This window comes from Myotis daubentonii, chromosome 12 (assembly GCF_963259705.1).
Source record: "Myotis daubentonii chromosome 12, mMyoDau2.1, whole genome shotgun sequence".
NCBI lineage: Eukaryota > Metazoa > Chordata > Mammalia > Chiroptera > Vespertilionidae > Myotis > Myotis daubentonii.
The window spans coordinates 49,748,721-49,762,822 of NC_081851.1; the positions used below are offsets into that span (position 1 = coordinate 49,748,721).

At 38.3% G+C, this 14,102-nt stretch overlaps 1 protein-coding gene across 1 annotated transcript in view; it reads right to left on the minus strand.

The window, feature by feature from the left end:
• The window catches only part of EML6 (EMAP like 6), a 199,034-nt gene that overhangs the window by 115,882 nt on the left and 69,050 nt on the right, over window positions 1-14,102 (minus strand). The window contains exons 3-7 of the mRNA XM_059659822.1: window positions 12,597-12,756; window positions 9,164-9,262; window positions 6,294-6,362; window positions 1,907-2,092; window positions 264-399 (exon numbers count right to left, since the gene is read on the minus strand). Coding sequence (XP_059515805.1) covers window positions 264-399; window positions 1,907-2,092; window positions 6,294-6,362; window positions 9,164-9,262; window positions 12,597-12,756 — 650 coding nt within the window. The remainder of the gene's footprint in view (window positions 1-263; window positions 400-1,906; window positions 2,093-6,293; window positions 6,363-9,163; window positions 9,263-12,596; window positions 12,757-14,102) is intronic.

Sequence of the window (14,102 nt, forward strand, 5' to 3'; positions counted from 1 at the left end):
TAATTTATTTTAGTTGACTTGCTTTAAGAATTATTTTTGGCTTCCCTTGCCACCACTATAAGTCATTTACACTTCATTATTTTACCCAGATCATAAATTTGTGTTAAAAATGACCAGACTTGGCATGCACTGTTATTAAGTTAGGTGTGAGATTTGACCTAGATCCCTTTGTGGAATAAGATGGGTACAGGAAATCCAATACAGAACTTCACCTTGGATTTAGCACTCATAGAGTTATGGGTAAGCACAAATACATATATTACCTTTATATCCTTGTTCTGTCTCCCTGAGATCAATTTTGGTTATTGGTTTGAAATCAGTATCCCATAACCTTATACACCCGTCACGTCCACCAGTGGCGAAGCCTTCATCGCAAGCATACATGCTAAAGATTCCAGCCTGGAAATAAGGCAGATAACACTCAATGCTGCCATCATTCTGAATGTCACTGCAGTTGGGTCTTGATTAAAAATCATGACAAAAATAAAAACAAGTTTCTTGTTCTCTATTGAAATCCTGACAATACAACAAGCAGCCATTTATAATATCCTTTATTTTTTAGCTAGATTAAAAATTAATCATAATAACCACCAGAGCAAACTAATTCAAGAGCTCCTTTGCCACTACTAAACTGATTGCAGGTTGTAAGAAAATTATTCAGAATTCCTTGGTTAAATCAGATATGGAAATCATAAATTCCTTTACATGACAAGTGATCATTATAGAGAAAAGATGTGACAATGGGTCACTACAAAGAAAAGTAAGACAACAATGGAGGTTTTTAATATAAATTGCTATCCAAATAATTACGTAAAAAATATCCGGCTGAGACCATAAACACTTCTACAGGTACAAGCTTGTCTCAACGAACATAAATTACTGTGGTGTTGGCTTAAGCATCATTGAAGATGCCTTTTCACATCTGAAATAGTTTCATAATTTAAAGATGCTTGTCTACAGGAAAATATTGTATTTGGTCTGCATAAAGTGCTGCAAGCAAATAATGTTGACCTAAGATCTAGAGTAAAGAGAAATTAGGTTACTAAGGTAGCTATGAATGAGGACAAATACTGATCTCTTAATTGTTTTAAAAGCAGTTTAAAACATAATAATCAAAGCCAAGGAAAATTGGTCTAGAACATACAAGACAATGAAAGATCTAAAATTTCATAGCTATTTTGCTAAGAGTTGCTTAAACTTTTCTTCCTATTATAAAATTATAATAGGGGATAAATTTGGAGGCAATAAGCAAATGACTCAAATTTCCAGTGACATTTGCCACATCTCCACTTACTACAAATAGGCTTTACCATTCACATCATCTTTATTTTATCATCTGCAGACACAGCAATGTAACCATTTTAATATATGTCAAGATTGAGCAGAGTGGTCAGAAGTAAAGTTTGCCCTGTTCTTACACAGCAGACCATCAAAAGAGAGTTTGTCAATGGTTTCTGTTTGCATTTTAAGACTTGTGATGTGGACCTAAAAGTGAGGGAAATCTACTTTATTAATCAATGTAAAAATAGTTGTCTCCATCCTTGCTAATCAACGTGTGGGCCACAGTGACATCATCCCAGACCCACTGAGTCAGAGTCTGCATCTCAACAAGATCTCCCGGGCCATTTGTAGGCACAGTAAAGTTTGACAAGTGCTGGTCGATACGATGAAACTGATGATGAAATTGTTCTAGTCTTCTGTGGAGCTACTGCGGATGAATAACAACCCTAACCAGTCAATCGATAATTGAGGTGAAGGCCAATTAAATTATGATGCTTTGGAAATATTTCTTTTAGGTGAACAAAACATTGGGGAAATCTTTCAGGCATGTTTAGGGAGTGTTCAGCAGAGTTGAGCAAGGGGTGGGGGGAGGAGGAATACCAAATTTCCACATGGGAACACTTACACTATGTGCGCCTTGGACGGTGCGGACTAAATTGAGCCCTTTCCAGACATAGATGTCCCCATTTAAAGCACCAGAGTAGGTGATGTCTTCTTTGGCACACGCAAGGCAAAGGATGGTCTGAAGATCCCCTGTTTTGCCAAATATCCCTCTTTTTGCAGTCAGGGCATTTCCACATAGTGTCCAAAACTAGAAAGTGATAAAATAAAAAGATCCAAAAATAGAGTGTTCTGAGGCATCTCGTTATTAGTGTTTGTTTGCTTATGTTTGGACACATGTTACATAATTCGCTGTAGGTGAACTAGGTACACACAATTTAACTTATTTTGCTGTGACAGCAGACTGCAAAATGCTTTAGCCAGCTACCAGCATAAAGAAAACTTATATTTTAAAATGTTCAAAGCTCCAAAATTCCAAAACATTACTAATTATTGATCAGTAATATAAAATGTCAATGTCCCAAGAGTTGGGATAAAATGGATGATGAAATCATCATGTTTTTGTTTGATTTCTTGTCAAATTATAGAACTAGGATAGCTTCATTGTCAGGAAATTTAGAAAAACAGAAAAGATAGAGAAGAAAATTGAAATTACCCACAACCTCCTGCTAACACACTGATATATCTTCTAGGCATTTTTTGGTGTATATAAATATATTTGGAAACAATTTCTTTCTAACTAAAAATGTTATAAATCGTCACTGTAAAAATGTTACTTAGAAATATGTTGTTAAATATAAGCTATATTTCCGTAGAGCCAAATAAATGCCTAGCTTTTCAGTTTAGTGGTATAATTTATCATGTGGAAAACCATAAGCATGAAGCTTGAGCTACTTTATAGAAGGTAGCAGGGAGACTCTGTGGTTATGTAGATATTAAATATTTTGCTTTAACATAGTTTTGAAAAAAATATATGAAATGGTATAACTCTAGTGCCCTATATATAGTCCCTCATAGTCTATAATGGCTCTTTACAAAGTTCTAACATTTAATCTTCTTAGTACCCTTGAAAAGAGGCTAAGACAGATACTACTATCTTCATTTGGAAGTGAGGAACAGAGTATTAAGTGGTTTGCCGAAGGTCAAGGCTCAAGAGGGTGGGGGGGGAGGGAGGTTCTACAGGACACAATATTGAAATCCTGATCTTTGCCTTGAGAACTTTCAGTCTAATGAAGATACATGTAAAACAAGCGATAATTTCAAGGCAGCATATTCAGACTGAATACAGGTGGCAAGAGAATTAAAGGAGAGAGAAGCATGTTGAATTAACTGGGATGAGCCAGAGTAGGATTTGGATCACTGGTGAGGAAGAAACTGCACTAGGGCCCACAAGAGCAGGTTAGGAAAATCTAGGTGACAGGACATGTGTGAGGAAAAGTCCGTGACAGCCCTAATGTTTGTGCCTGCAAGAGAGGAAGCAATGGTGGTCCTCTCAGAGTAGTCGGGTATCTGAGGTGGCCCTCAGGGAGGAGGAGAGACAGATGTGCAACCCTTTGAGACAATACAGGGTTCTTCTCATTAAAGAGGGAAGTGTCAACTCTAGTGATTCATTTCTTCGGCTATTGTTTTTATGAAAAGGCATGAACGTATACATGGAAAGAATAAAAAGGTAAGTATAAGCTTTGGTAATACATTTACTATTTCAGTATTAACTTTGAACCTAAACAAACTATGAGATGTAACTACATACTACATGCCAAAGAACTTGCTGTTCTTGGTAACCCTTAAGATACGTTTCTTTCTCACCATGTCTCCCAGGTGTGAAGATTAACAGGAGAGTAATTATTTTGTAATTATTATTGCTTTAACATGGGGTGTGTACCTCTGACCTGAGTTACTGGAATATTTCTATATGGACAACCACAAAAAATAAAGAGAGACCATTATCCTCAGATACAAAGGGCTTCTGATAAATTCACCTGATCAGATGGTATAATGTAAAACACTGCAAGTAATCAAAGGACTCTCTAAAAAGGCACCATAAATGTAATGCCAGGATAGGTATGAGATTTTCTCTGGAAAATGGCAAATCTTTGACCCATGATCTCTTCTTGAGAAGCACTTCCTGTTTGGAAAACAGTGACAGGGTAGGGTAGCAACCACATCAAATGGAGAGTCATTGTCCACCTTCTCCAATCTCCAGTCACAGATTGAAATGCAAATTTTGTTGGACCGGGCCGCTCCCTTGGAGTTCATCTGGCCCAGGTGAGCTCCAAGGTCCCTTCTGTCTCTGACTAGAGACTGGAGAAGGCTCACCAGTGTCCACAAAGCTGGTGAGCTCATGTGCTGTAGAACCAACCAAGCAGGGCAAGGCTCAACTGGCACCGTTTTTCAGGCGTTCGTTTCAGTCCCTGTAACTTGCCTGTTTGCAAAACCAGAAAGGGTTTCACCCTGGCTACAAAATTGTCACATATTTTCTTGGGGTGAATCAAAGATTTTGCATTCACCTTGTGACTGGAATCATTCATTTGCTGTTAGGCAGCTTTTGGGGGAAAGGGTGGGGAATCCTAGAATGGGATGGAGAAGATATAGATGGTGAAAATAATTTGTTGAAGCCTGTTGAAATTTGATGTGGATTTCTTTCTAAAACAAATTAATAAAGAACGGCTGAGTGGGCATTTGCAGATTCTTCCATTTGAGGCAAAAATGCTTGTTTTTTTGCTTAGGAAAAAAAAATGCCTAAAACTGCTAAGACACAACAAATTTTACAGGATAAGCAGCTCACAGTATTTTCAAATGAAGTTCTAGGGCTTTTATCTTTCTCTGTTTCTAGATTTAACTGATTAAAAGTTAAATTAAGTATGGAAAAAAATAGGAAGAAGCTAGAGAAGTCTACCAATTAAGCACTTAATCTATTCTTTTTAATGGTCTGGGGGGCAGGGGGGCAGGTAATTAAGCCATGTATGATCATTAAGGAAATGATTTCTAAGTGGAAAGAGCTTTACACAGGGAGCCAGAGACCGAATTTAAATCTTACCTGTGCCACCATTTTTGTGGTCCTAGGAAATGGGAGAAGTTAACATTATTGTGCCCCTGCTGGTTCCATACATTATTTAATGTAACTCAATAAATTCAGGAGGTAGTGATCTCCCCACCCCTTTGTTTCCCAGAGGAAGAAACTCAGCCTCAGGGACATTAAACAGCTTTCCCAGAGTCAAGCAGAGGGAGACAAAACCAATATTCGATATAACCCCCTGGGTCTGGGCTTCCTCACTGTAGAATACGCAGGCTGGAGGATGGCTCCCGGGTCAGGGTCCCGTCTTCCAGACACAGCCTCACGGAAATCGGGCTCAGCGTGAGCTCACGCATTTCTTTACGTGTAGCTCAAAGAACTCCGTGCCTTTGCCATATTTTAGACTGATCAGAAACTCACGTTGGCAGATGCATATCTTGGATGAATAAAAAGTGTTAAGGTAATTAATATTTAACAGCTACAGTGTATTTTGTGGCCAGAATCTTTCTAAATATTGGTTCCCATGGAAAGAAATTTTTAAAAAGTAGGTTCTTTGGTGATGAAAACATTAATAATCTTTGAACATGTTATGGGCCAAGGACCTTTCTGCTCCCAGTCCCATGATCCCATGGGTGACCAATGCCTCCTATTAACTCCGGGCTGAATTGCAACCCCTCGACTGGGTTCTTCTGCCTTCCAAGCCCTCCCTAGCAAACTCACCTACCCACCAAGACTCAGCCGAAACACCCACCATTCCTCTAACCCAGGGGTCGGCAAACTGCGGCTTGTGAGCCACATGCAGCTCTTTGGCCCCTTGAGTGTGGCTCTTCCACAAAATACCACGTGCGGGCGTGCACGTACAGTGCGATTGAAACTTCGTGGCCCATGCGCAGAAGTCGGTATTTTATGGAAGAGCCACACGTGGCTCGCGAGCAGCAGTTTGCCGACTACTGCAACCACTTGAAATCTCTCCTTTATCCCTACAGAATTTCAGGTGTGCCTCTCTTACAGAATGTTGTTTTAATTGCTCAACTTCTAACAAATTGAAAATAGGGTCAGTTTTTATTCCCTCACATGGTACAAATTCAACTTTTTATCAAATTTAATGAGTTTTCTATACTTCCAGGAGGGCTGTGTAAAACATAAGGAAGGATCCTCCAACTGCTGCTGAAGCAAAGAGTTGCTGTATTACAGCAAACGTCTTCTCAGGTTACAATCAGGTCTTTGCACAACGGTTACAAAATGTTTATGAAGCCCTAAGGTGTTGGTAGGACACTGATGTTAGCTTCCTTCAAGGTCAGAGAAGCAGGTAAGGAGGCTTTAAATTTAAGGAAAGCAATGCAAAGTCAAGCAGTTTCTCAACACCAAATTACACATAAACACCTAAAATTTCTTTTCATACAAGGTACCAAAAATTTGAAAAAGAGAACTACTTTACCTTGATATGTTTTACTCCACAGCTAACCACTCTGTTTGGCTGATATGGATCCCAGGAAATATCAAAAATCTGTTTAAAAAATATTAAAAGTTGCTATGTTGATCACTGATGTGTTTTTGGCTTCTTTCAGATATGAGTCTGATTGCCAATACTCTACCCTGACACTTAGGACAGTGTTACCTGCACAGACCGGGATGAGTCAGAAATTGTTGACACATGTCTTATCACCTCATGTCTACTTACCTCAGGCCTGAATAGAGAGGTAATAGTTAACCACAATCATTGAGAACAAACTGGCGTATTTTTAAGTCTGTCCATGCAGGGTAATTGAGTATGATGACATAGAATAATTTTTTTATCAGATTTTTTCTAGCGCTTCATGCTAATATAACACTTTTGAGATAGTTTTACTAAATAAAAAGTAAAAAAGAATTACAAAATGCTTCATTTTAAATAGGAAAATGTTTAATGGTCAACTACAAGTCAATGAGGCCAATAGTTTCTAGTGATCACAGAAGTTAATATTCCTGCCACTAATTTAGCCCACCGAAAATGGTTCTTCAGACCATCATTATAATCTGGTCCAAAATATTACTATATTTTCAGTTTTCCAAGGAACTAAAGTCATATTTGCCAGTATTATTTATCATTCTTTGAGAATAGCTACTAAGCTGCTTGCAGGTAGTTCTTCTATTTGGGGGACAGGAAAGAGAAGATTGTCATCTTTTAGGGTCAAATTACCAGTGGCAATTGTTTGAAGTGCATATTCCCCTGGCGCACCAGAGAGAATCTGATTTAGTGGGTCTGAAATTGGGCCCAGACATTTTAAAACAGACCCCAGAAGATTCTGAGGAAGGTGGTCCATAGACCACATTCTCTGAAACTCTAATAAAAGGAAGAGCCCATTGCCAGGGCCAGAGTAAGCACTTAGGCTGCTAACTTCTCATCACATCGGAAGGAGCAATATGGACCAATCATCAGAGAAAGGAGGAGGACTATAACCTTCGATTAAGTAGAAAGGAGCAACTGTGGACCACAGAAAGAGCACTGGGTCCACGTACCAATGAGGTCCAAGTACCTCCTTCAGCTATGCAAGCTCAGGCAACTCTTAGCATCTCTAACCTCATGTTCTATAAAATGGATGACACCATCTCAGTTTTGTTATGTCTATTAAGATAAGGTAAATATGATCATTTTGCAGGCTGCAAAAGCACTCATTATACAAATTACCAGTTAGGATTAAGTATTTGGCCACAAAAATAATCTTGAAGATAATCATTTGCCCATAAGCAGCCAATAATCATTCACATTAGCATCCGTAATAAAGAACAAAACTAGGTGTGATACAAATTATGGCATCTGGGAGAACAATGTTCTAAAAGAACAGTATTTCATTAAAGCATTCTAGGCTAAAATTACAGAGTTCTCACTGGAATAGCATTGTGCTTACCTAACTGAAAAGTGTATGATATGGTGACAAAGCAATAGGAAATTCATGTATTGATCCAATCCAATTTACTTTATGAGATACAATGGGATCACAGCATAAACAAAAGCAGTAACACCCAAAATGTAAGCATTGCAAATATTTTCAACCTGTTCATTAAGTACTAAGTTAATACCAATTAACCACCAATAAGTTAATACCAACACCTGGGGTAGAGCCCAAGCATCACTATGCTGCAACATCACCTTAGGCAGTGGTTGGCAAACTGTGGCTCGCGAGCCACATGCGGCTCTTTGGCCCCTTGAGTGTGGCTCTTCCACAAAATACCATATGCGGGCACGCATGTACAGTGTGATTGAAACTTCGTGGCCCATGTGCAGAAGTCGGTATTTTGTGGAAGAGCCACACTCAAGGGGCCAAAGAGCCGCATGTGGCTCGCGAGCCGCAGTTTGCCGACCACTGCCTTAGAGTATTTTTTATGTGTAGTCAGGGCCTAGAACCATTGGACCAGAGGGATGCCAGGCCTCTTCCAACACTCAAGTTCCATTGATGGTCACTCCTGCGCTTCCTGAGAACTTTATCCTCGAGTACGATTTGCCCAAATAATTGTAGCAACAACTATTGGATCTCCTTACTATCATAATTCTCCATATGTAACTATACTATTCATATAAAAAAAACTTTTAGAGCTCACACAAAGCAAGAGACAAGGAATTTAATATTTAATAAGGCCTCATTCTTCATAGGCACATATTGGGCAGAAATACAAAACAACTAGGAATCAATGTAAGACAATCACGCAAATTCATTATTTTTTTTAATTATAAAATCAAGACAGTAAAGTAGCCAAATTATTTTAATTATGCAAGTCACTGGAGAAATAGATTTCTTACCGGTTAATGCATATATGCCTGCTTCATGTTCTTTCTTGCCAGCCATGACTACAAGGTAGTATCATTTCTGATCACACTGACTTCAATATGAGTGACAAGCAGGCCACAATTTACAGTCAAGGTTCTCAAATATAGCAAAGAACCACAACGTTGTCATTGCATTCATTTGAAATTCAAATGTATACGCTTGTAAACGTATTTTGTGAATACTAATTTCTAACAACTCTTTCCATTTCTAAATAAATACATCTATCTAAACTTTGCATATCATTTTAAAATTCAATTCCATTTTGATTTTATGAGGAAGCTATAAAAAGCAGTAACAACTTCAATAAAGCATCTGATCACCAAAAGAAATGCCAACATAGCTATCAATCCTAAATTAATTTTTAAAAACAGTAAGTTTTTAAGTTGAATATGTAATATACATGTGGAATACTTAAAGAAGTATTACAAACTCTGAGAGGCTCGATCACACCCCCCACCCCCTTATACAATCTATGTGGTTTGATCCAACAAGGTCGTCTTACCCGGTCGGAGTGGCCCGTAGCTGAGGCCAGCAGTTTCCCCTTCTTCCAGTCCCAAATGCAGACTGTGTTTTTGGCATCCAATCCCACAGAGGCTAAACGCTAAGATTAAAAACAATAATTTAATGGCAAGATTCCCCATTACCCATGCCCTTCTTTCAACAAATGGCCACTGATTATCTACTTTGGGCCAAGCTTTGAGCTCCTTATGAAACAAAAATCATTTTTCAAGATCCATCTTAAGTCCAAAGCATATACTGACTTCCATAGCATATCCTGACATTTCAAAAATGTATCAGTTGCAACTTATCTGTCCTTAAACATAGGAGACATATGTGCAAAGATCTCATGAATCTCTGATTAATCGGTGGAAATCACAGGAACAGAACTTGAGGCAGGATTTGAATTTAATTTCTAAATTTAAGATCTTAATGTGAGATTTAAGAGAGTTCAGGATTTATAGTCTGAAAGCCTCAACAAACTGCTACAATTAAAGGGTCTGATAAACACACAGAGGAGAAATCTCAGAAACATTATTTTCATTCTTTTTAATTTCCATGATTTACAAACATCTCAAGTGACTAAAGAAGGATACATAATTTTAGTAAAAGTAAACTGGCACTCCATCTCCCAGTCCAAATTCTTTGGATTCATAGCAGAATTTGACTTCAAAGGGAAAGGGAAATTTAACATGAGTATACACATCTAAAGTGTCCAAACACATATTAGGAACACCAAAATAAGAGGTCTAGCAGGATACTACTTCTAAGGAAACAGCACTGTGTAACAGATAGAGGTCTGGACTAGAAGTAAGTGGATTTGGCTTCTATTTTAATTTTGTGAGTAGCCAGATATAACACCATGAAAAATTAATTAACCTCCTTAAATTTCAGTTTTCTCACCTGTAAGATGAATGTAAAATATTTTTTTCAGTTTACATAGGATTTCTGTGTGGATCAGTGAAATCGTGTAAGTCAAAGGGTTTTAAAAATATAGTATTACCCAAGAATAAGAGTATCCTAGCTTATGTATTTCACCAAGTATATTTGAGTGTGCATATAAGTGTGCAAATGTATGGAATGATAGATGGCCATGTATGACTATAGGTACACATGTTAGTATGCGGAGATTATTCAGGTTTCTTTACTATAAATGACTTCTCATTAGAAATATTTAGTATTAAAAATACATAGCTGGAGGTTTTTAAATGTGCCCTTAAGAAAGGAGGTCTTTGCTGTAATTTTTAATTGAGTGTTCCAGCAATGCAAATAACTTTAATACATTCTTTATTTTTATCCATATAAGAAAATTCAAAGTGGGTGAATTCCATTCAGCTTATTCGCTTTCTTTTAAAAAATAAAAATAGAAAAAGCAGTTAACATAAACACAGACACTAAAGTAAACCCACATTTCTTGCTTGAGAAAAAGCCAAATGGAATCTATTTTGTTCATTTGTAGTGACAGACCCCACAGCTACCTGAGGAGCATTTATATTGCCTTTTGCTGTCTGAGAGGGGATGGGTCATTTGTCATTTTCTAAATATCACTCGGTTCCCGTGGACTCTGTCTAGGGAATGAGGCAGACATGAAGCAAAAGGCATCAGAAAGGCAGAAAATGCATCATGGCCAACCAATAGGAGGTTCTTCTCAACTGACAGGGAAGTCCACCCCTACCCACCCACCCACCCCCTGCAAAATGGAGCCTAAAAGTTAAAGCTGATTTCCTCAGTCACATTACATTTTTCTCGTGATGATTTAGAACAGCAATTTTCAACCGGTTATGCTGCAAGAATTTTTAAAACATGCAATACGTGACTATTTAAGTCAGGGGCACTGACCTTTTTTTCCTTAAATTGTCAAATAAAAATATGACAATGGCCGTTCAATGTGAATGAATCAAAATGATACTTTTTTTTCAGATGGACAAAAAATATATTTTTTTGTTTGCCTCAGAATTTTAGTAGTTTGTGCTTCATGAGATGAAAAAGATTCAAAATCACTGCTTTAGAAACAATTTTGATAAAGAATGTTTGCCAAAAAAACAAAACCAAAATCAGATTAGAGAATGTGCATGCGAGTGCATCTGAGCATACATTTACACCTGGGCGTGCTCATGCATTCTGACCCGTTCATTTAATTTAGTCAGAAAGCCAATAACTGCAAGTTTGAAGAAATGTCAGTAACCAGCCTTTTCTCTTTAGATGTGGATATACAATGGAATACAGGCATTATCCTGACTAAATCAGATGAGATTACAGAGTGCTAAAATAAAAAACATATATATCAGGGTCCATGTTTTAGTGACTCTAGTTCTAGGGGGTGGGGGGGAATGAATAATGAGCACTACTCTCTCAAATTAGCAGACTATACCAAATACATAAAGGTTAATTGTTTAAAAAGTAACTCAAACCAGGTCAAGTCCTAGAATCCACTGAACTTCACACAAATTCAGTTTGGCCAAGCCTTTATGAAAAATTTGACAGGTCTTTCCACAGCACAGACTCAGAAATTTGACAAAAATTGAAGAAATTAACTGGCAGAAATATGGAGGGTTAAAAAAAAAGAGTCAAGGTAGCCTAGGAACATGGAGAGTGAGGAGGCGAATGCAGTGGCAGCGGGGGATGATCCCTCCAGGTTTCCACTCTGTTGGAATGAGTTACTTTCAGGGGCAAAGAGGCTGAGTAGGGCACTTGAGGTGGAGAGGACCGCCCAAGGAAGGGTCTGAAGGTGCAAAAGAGCAAGGTGTGGCAGAGGAATCTCGCTAGCTTGTCCAATTTGACCACAAAAAATTTACTGTGTGGGCCAGTTCAGAGGTTACTTACATTGTCAGGCATGACATGGATTTGGAACTTAAAAGATGGTGGCAGAGAGAATGGGCCGGAGAGGATGAATGTCAGTTACCGTAAAGAAACTCATAAATACGCATGAATTGTGCTTGACTTGTGGGGAAGTGGGTAGCGAGAAGTTATTAGAAGTGACCTGAGGGCAAAGAGAGAGAATTTGTGTGTGTGTGAGTGAGAATTATTAGGAGAGGATGTTATCTTCTGAAAGCCAGGGGGAACGAACCAACATGATGCTTAGAGTTTGAGGTTTGTGGAAAAAGTTTGGCCCAACCCTCATTCCAAAGAGGAAACGAACAGGAAGACAAAGTGGAATTGCTGAGTCATGATGGGCCTGAGCAGCATGAGCTCATGACTTCCTTTCTGGGGGCTTTTTACCAGATGATGAAACTGGGGGAACCGAAATGGGTTTATTCAGAGCTGGTGTCAGTGCCACAAGCTTGGAAAAGGGTCAAACAAGTGAAGACCCTCAGAGGCTGCCACGGGAGACAGCAAGGGTTGATAAGACTTTCCAAGCCCAAAGGCTATGTGCATTATAATTCTAAGTGACTTATGAGGAATCCTTAAAGGAAATGAAAGCAGAAAAGGATACACACCTGTCCATCTGAGTCGAAAGCCAGGCAGGCGACTCCATGTGTATGGACATCCTTAAGAATAGACACAGTCTGGACGTTATAGGAATCCCATATACATACATATGGCTCCTTCCCAACTTGGCCAGTTGCAACAAGAGTTTTATCTGGGTGTAAGGCAAGGCTGAAAAAGAAAAAGGCCTCTTTTAACAGCCTCCTACTGAGCACAGAATAAAACACCCATCACCTTTTATCCACACTTGTTTCTCATTTTAATCATCTAACCAGAAAAAAGCTGAACTGCCCCCGTCACCAAATAATTAATTACCCAACTGGTCTAAATACAAATGTTCAACTTCGGCAAAAAGAGGCTTAGCACAACTTAACAATAATCTCATCTAATTTTTACCCACTTGTTTACCTTGAGACACTATTATGATTATAATCCTATGATTAGAAAATCTTCTACTTGTCTTTCTCTGACTGGCTTCTTTCACTTAGCTTAATGTTCTTTAAGACAAGTACCATATGATTTCACTCATATGTGGAATCTAATGAACTAACAAGCAAAATAGATCTAGAGAACAGGCTGACAGCTGTCAGCCAGGGTGGGCTGGGTTAGGGGAGTGGAGGGATTGAACAAAAAAAGGAAAAGAGAAAGAACTCGTGGACAATAAATAAATTTGAAAAAATATTCTATGAGGTTCTATAACTGCTTTATGTCATGATATTTACTTACTGATTTTTGAAAATATTATTCAGCTTTCAAATTAGCTTTTGACTTTAATTTGGGGGGAAATGCTGTTGCTAGGAGAAAGAGCTCTTCTCAGAATTAATTAAACCTGCTTGCAGAAGCTGGCTACCATCCTCATTAGGATTTCAAAGCATGGAGGGGTCCAGAGTCAAGTGCTATTTCTGTTGCCATAGATCATGTATTTTAAATGAAATTTTCTGTTTTGCATCAGTTACTATGACACCAAGAGAACTACTAATGACTATGCTTGTGTAGCATTTTTCCCTCTGCAGTCCACTCAAAATAAAACTTTGTCAAATACCAACTACAATTTCTAGGAGTCTGTAGCAGTCAAGAGGGAGAAATGCTATCACCATTATTCCTAACTGAGAAATCACTGTTTTAAATTTACTGTGTAAAGAAGCTGTGCCTTTATAAAAATAGGTATTGGAAATTTAAAACAAAACAAAAAAGAGCGTGTTAGCTATATATTAAAAAAAAAAAAAAGACTAGCAAATGACTGTTTACCCAATAGCAAAAGTAAGTGTGCGTTTTTCTTTTCCTTTTCAGCACCTATAATAATAAAAGCGTAATATGCTAATTAGACCGGACAGCCAAACGACCTTCTAGATGTCCTTCCAGACAACCTTCTGGACGAAGCCAGGGCTGCGAGGGCCAAGGCAAGAGCCATGGCTGCGAGGGCCAAGCCCCTTGCACGAATTTCATGCATTGGGCCTCTAGTGATTTAATAAGAGTATATGCTCTGAAATCAGACACCTGGACTTGCACACTGGCTG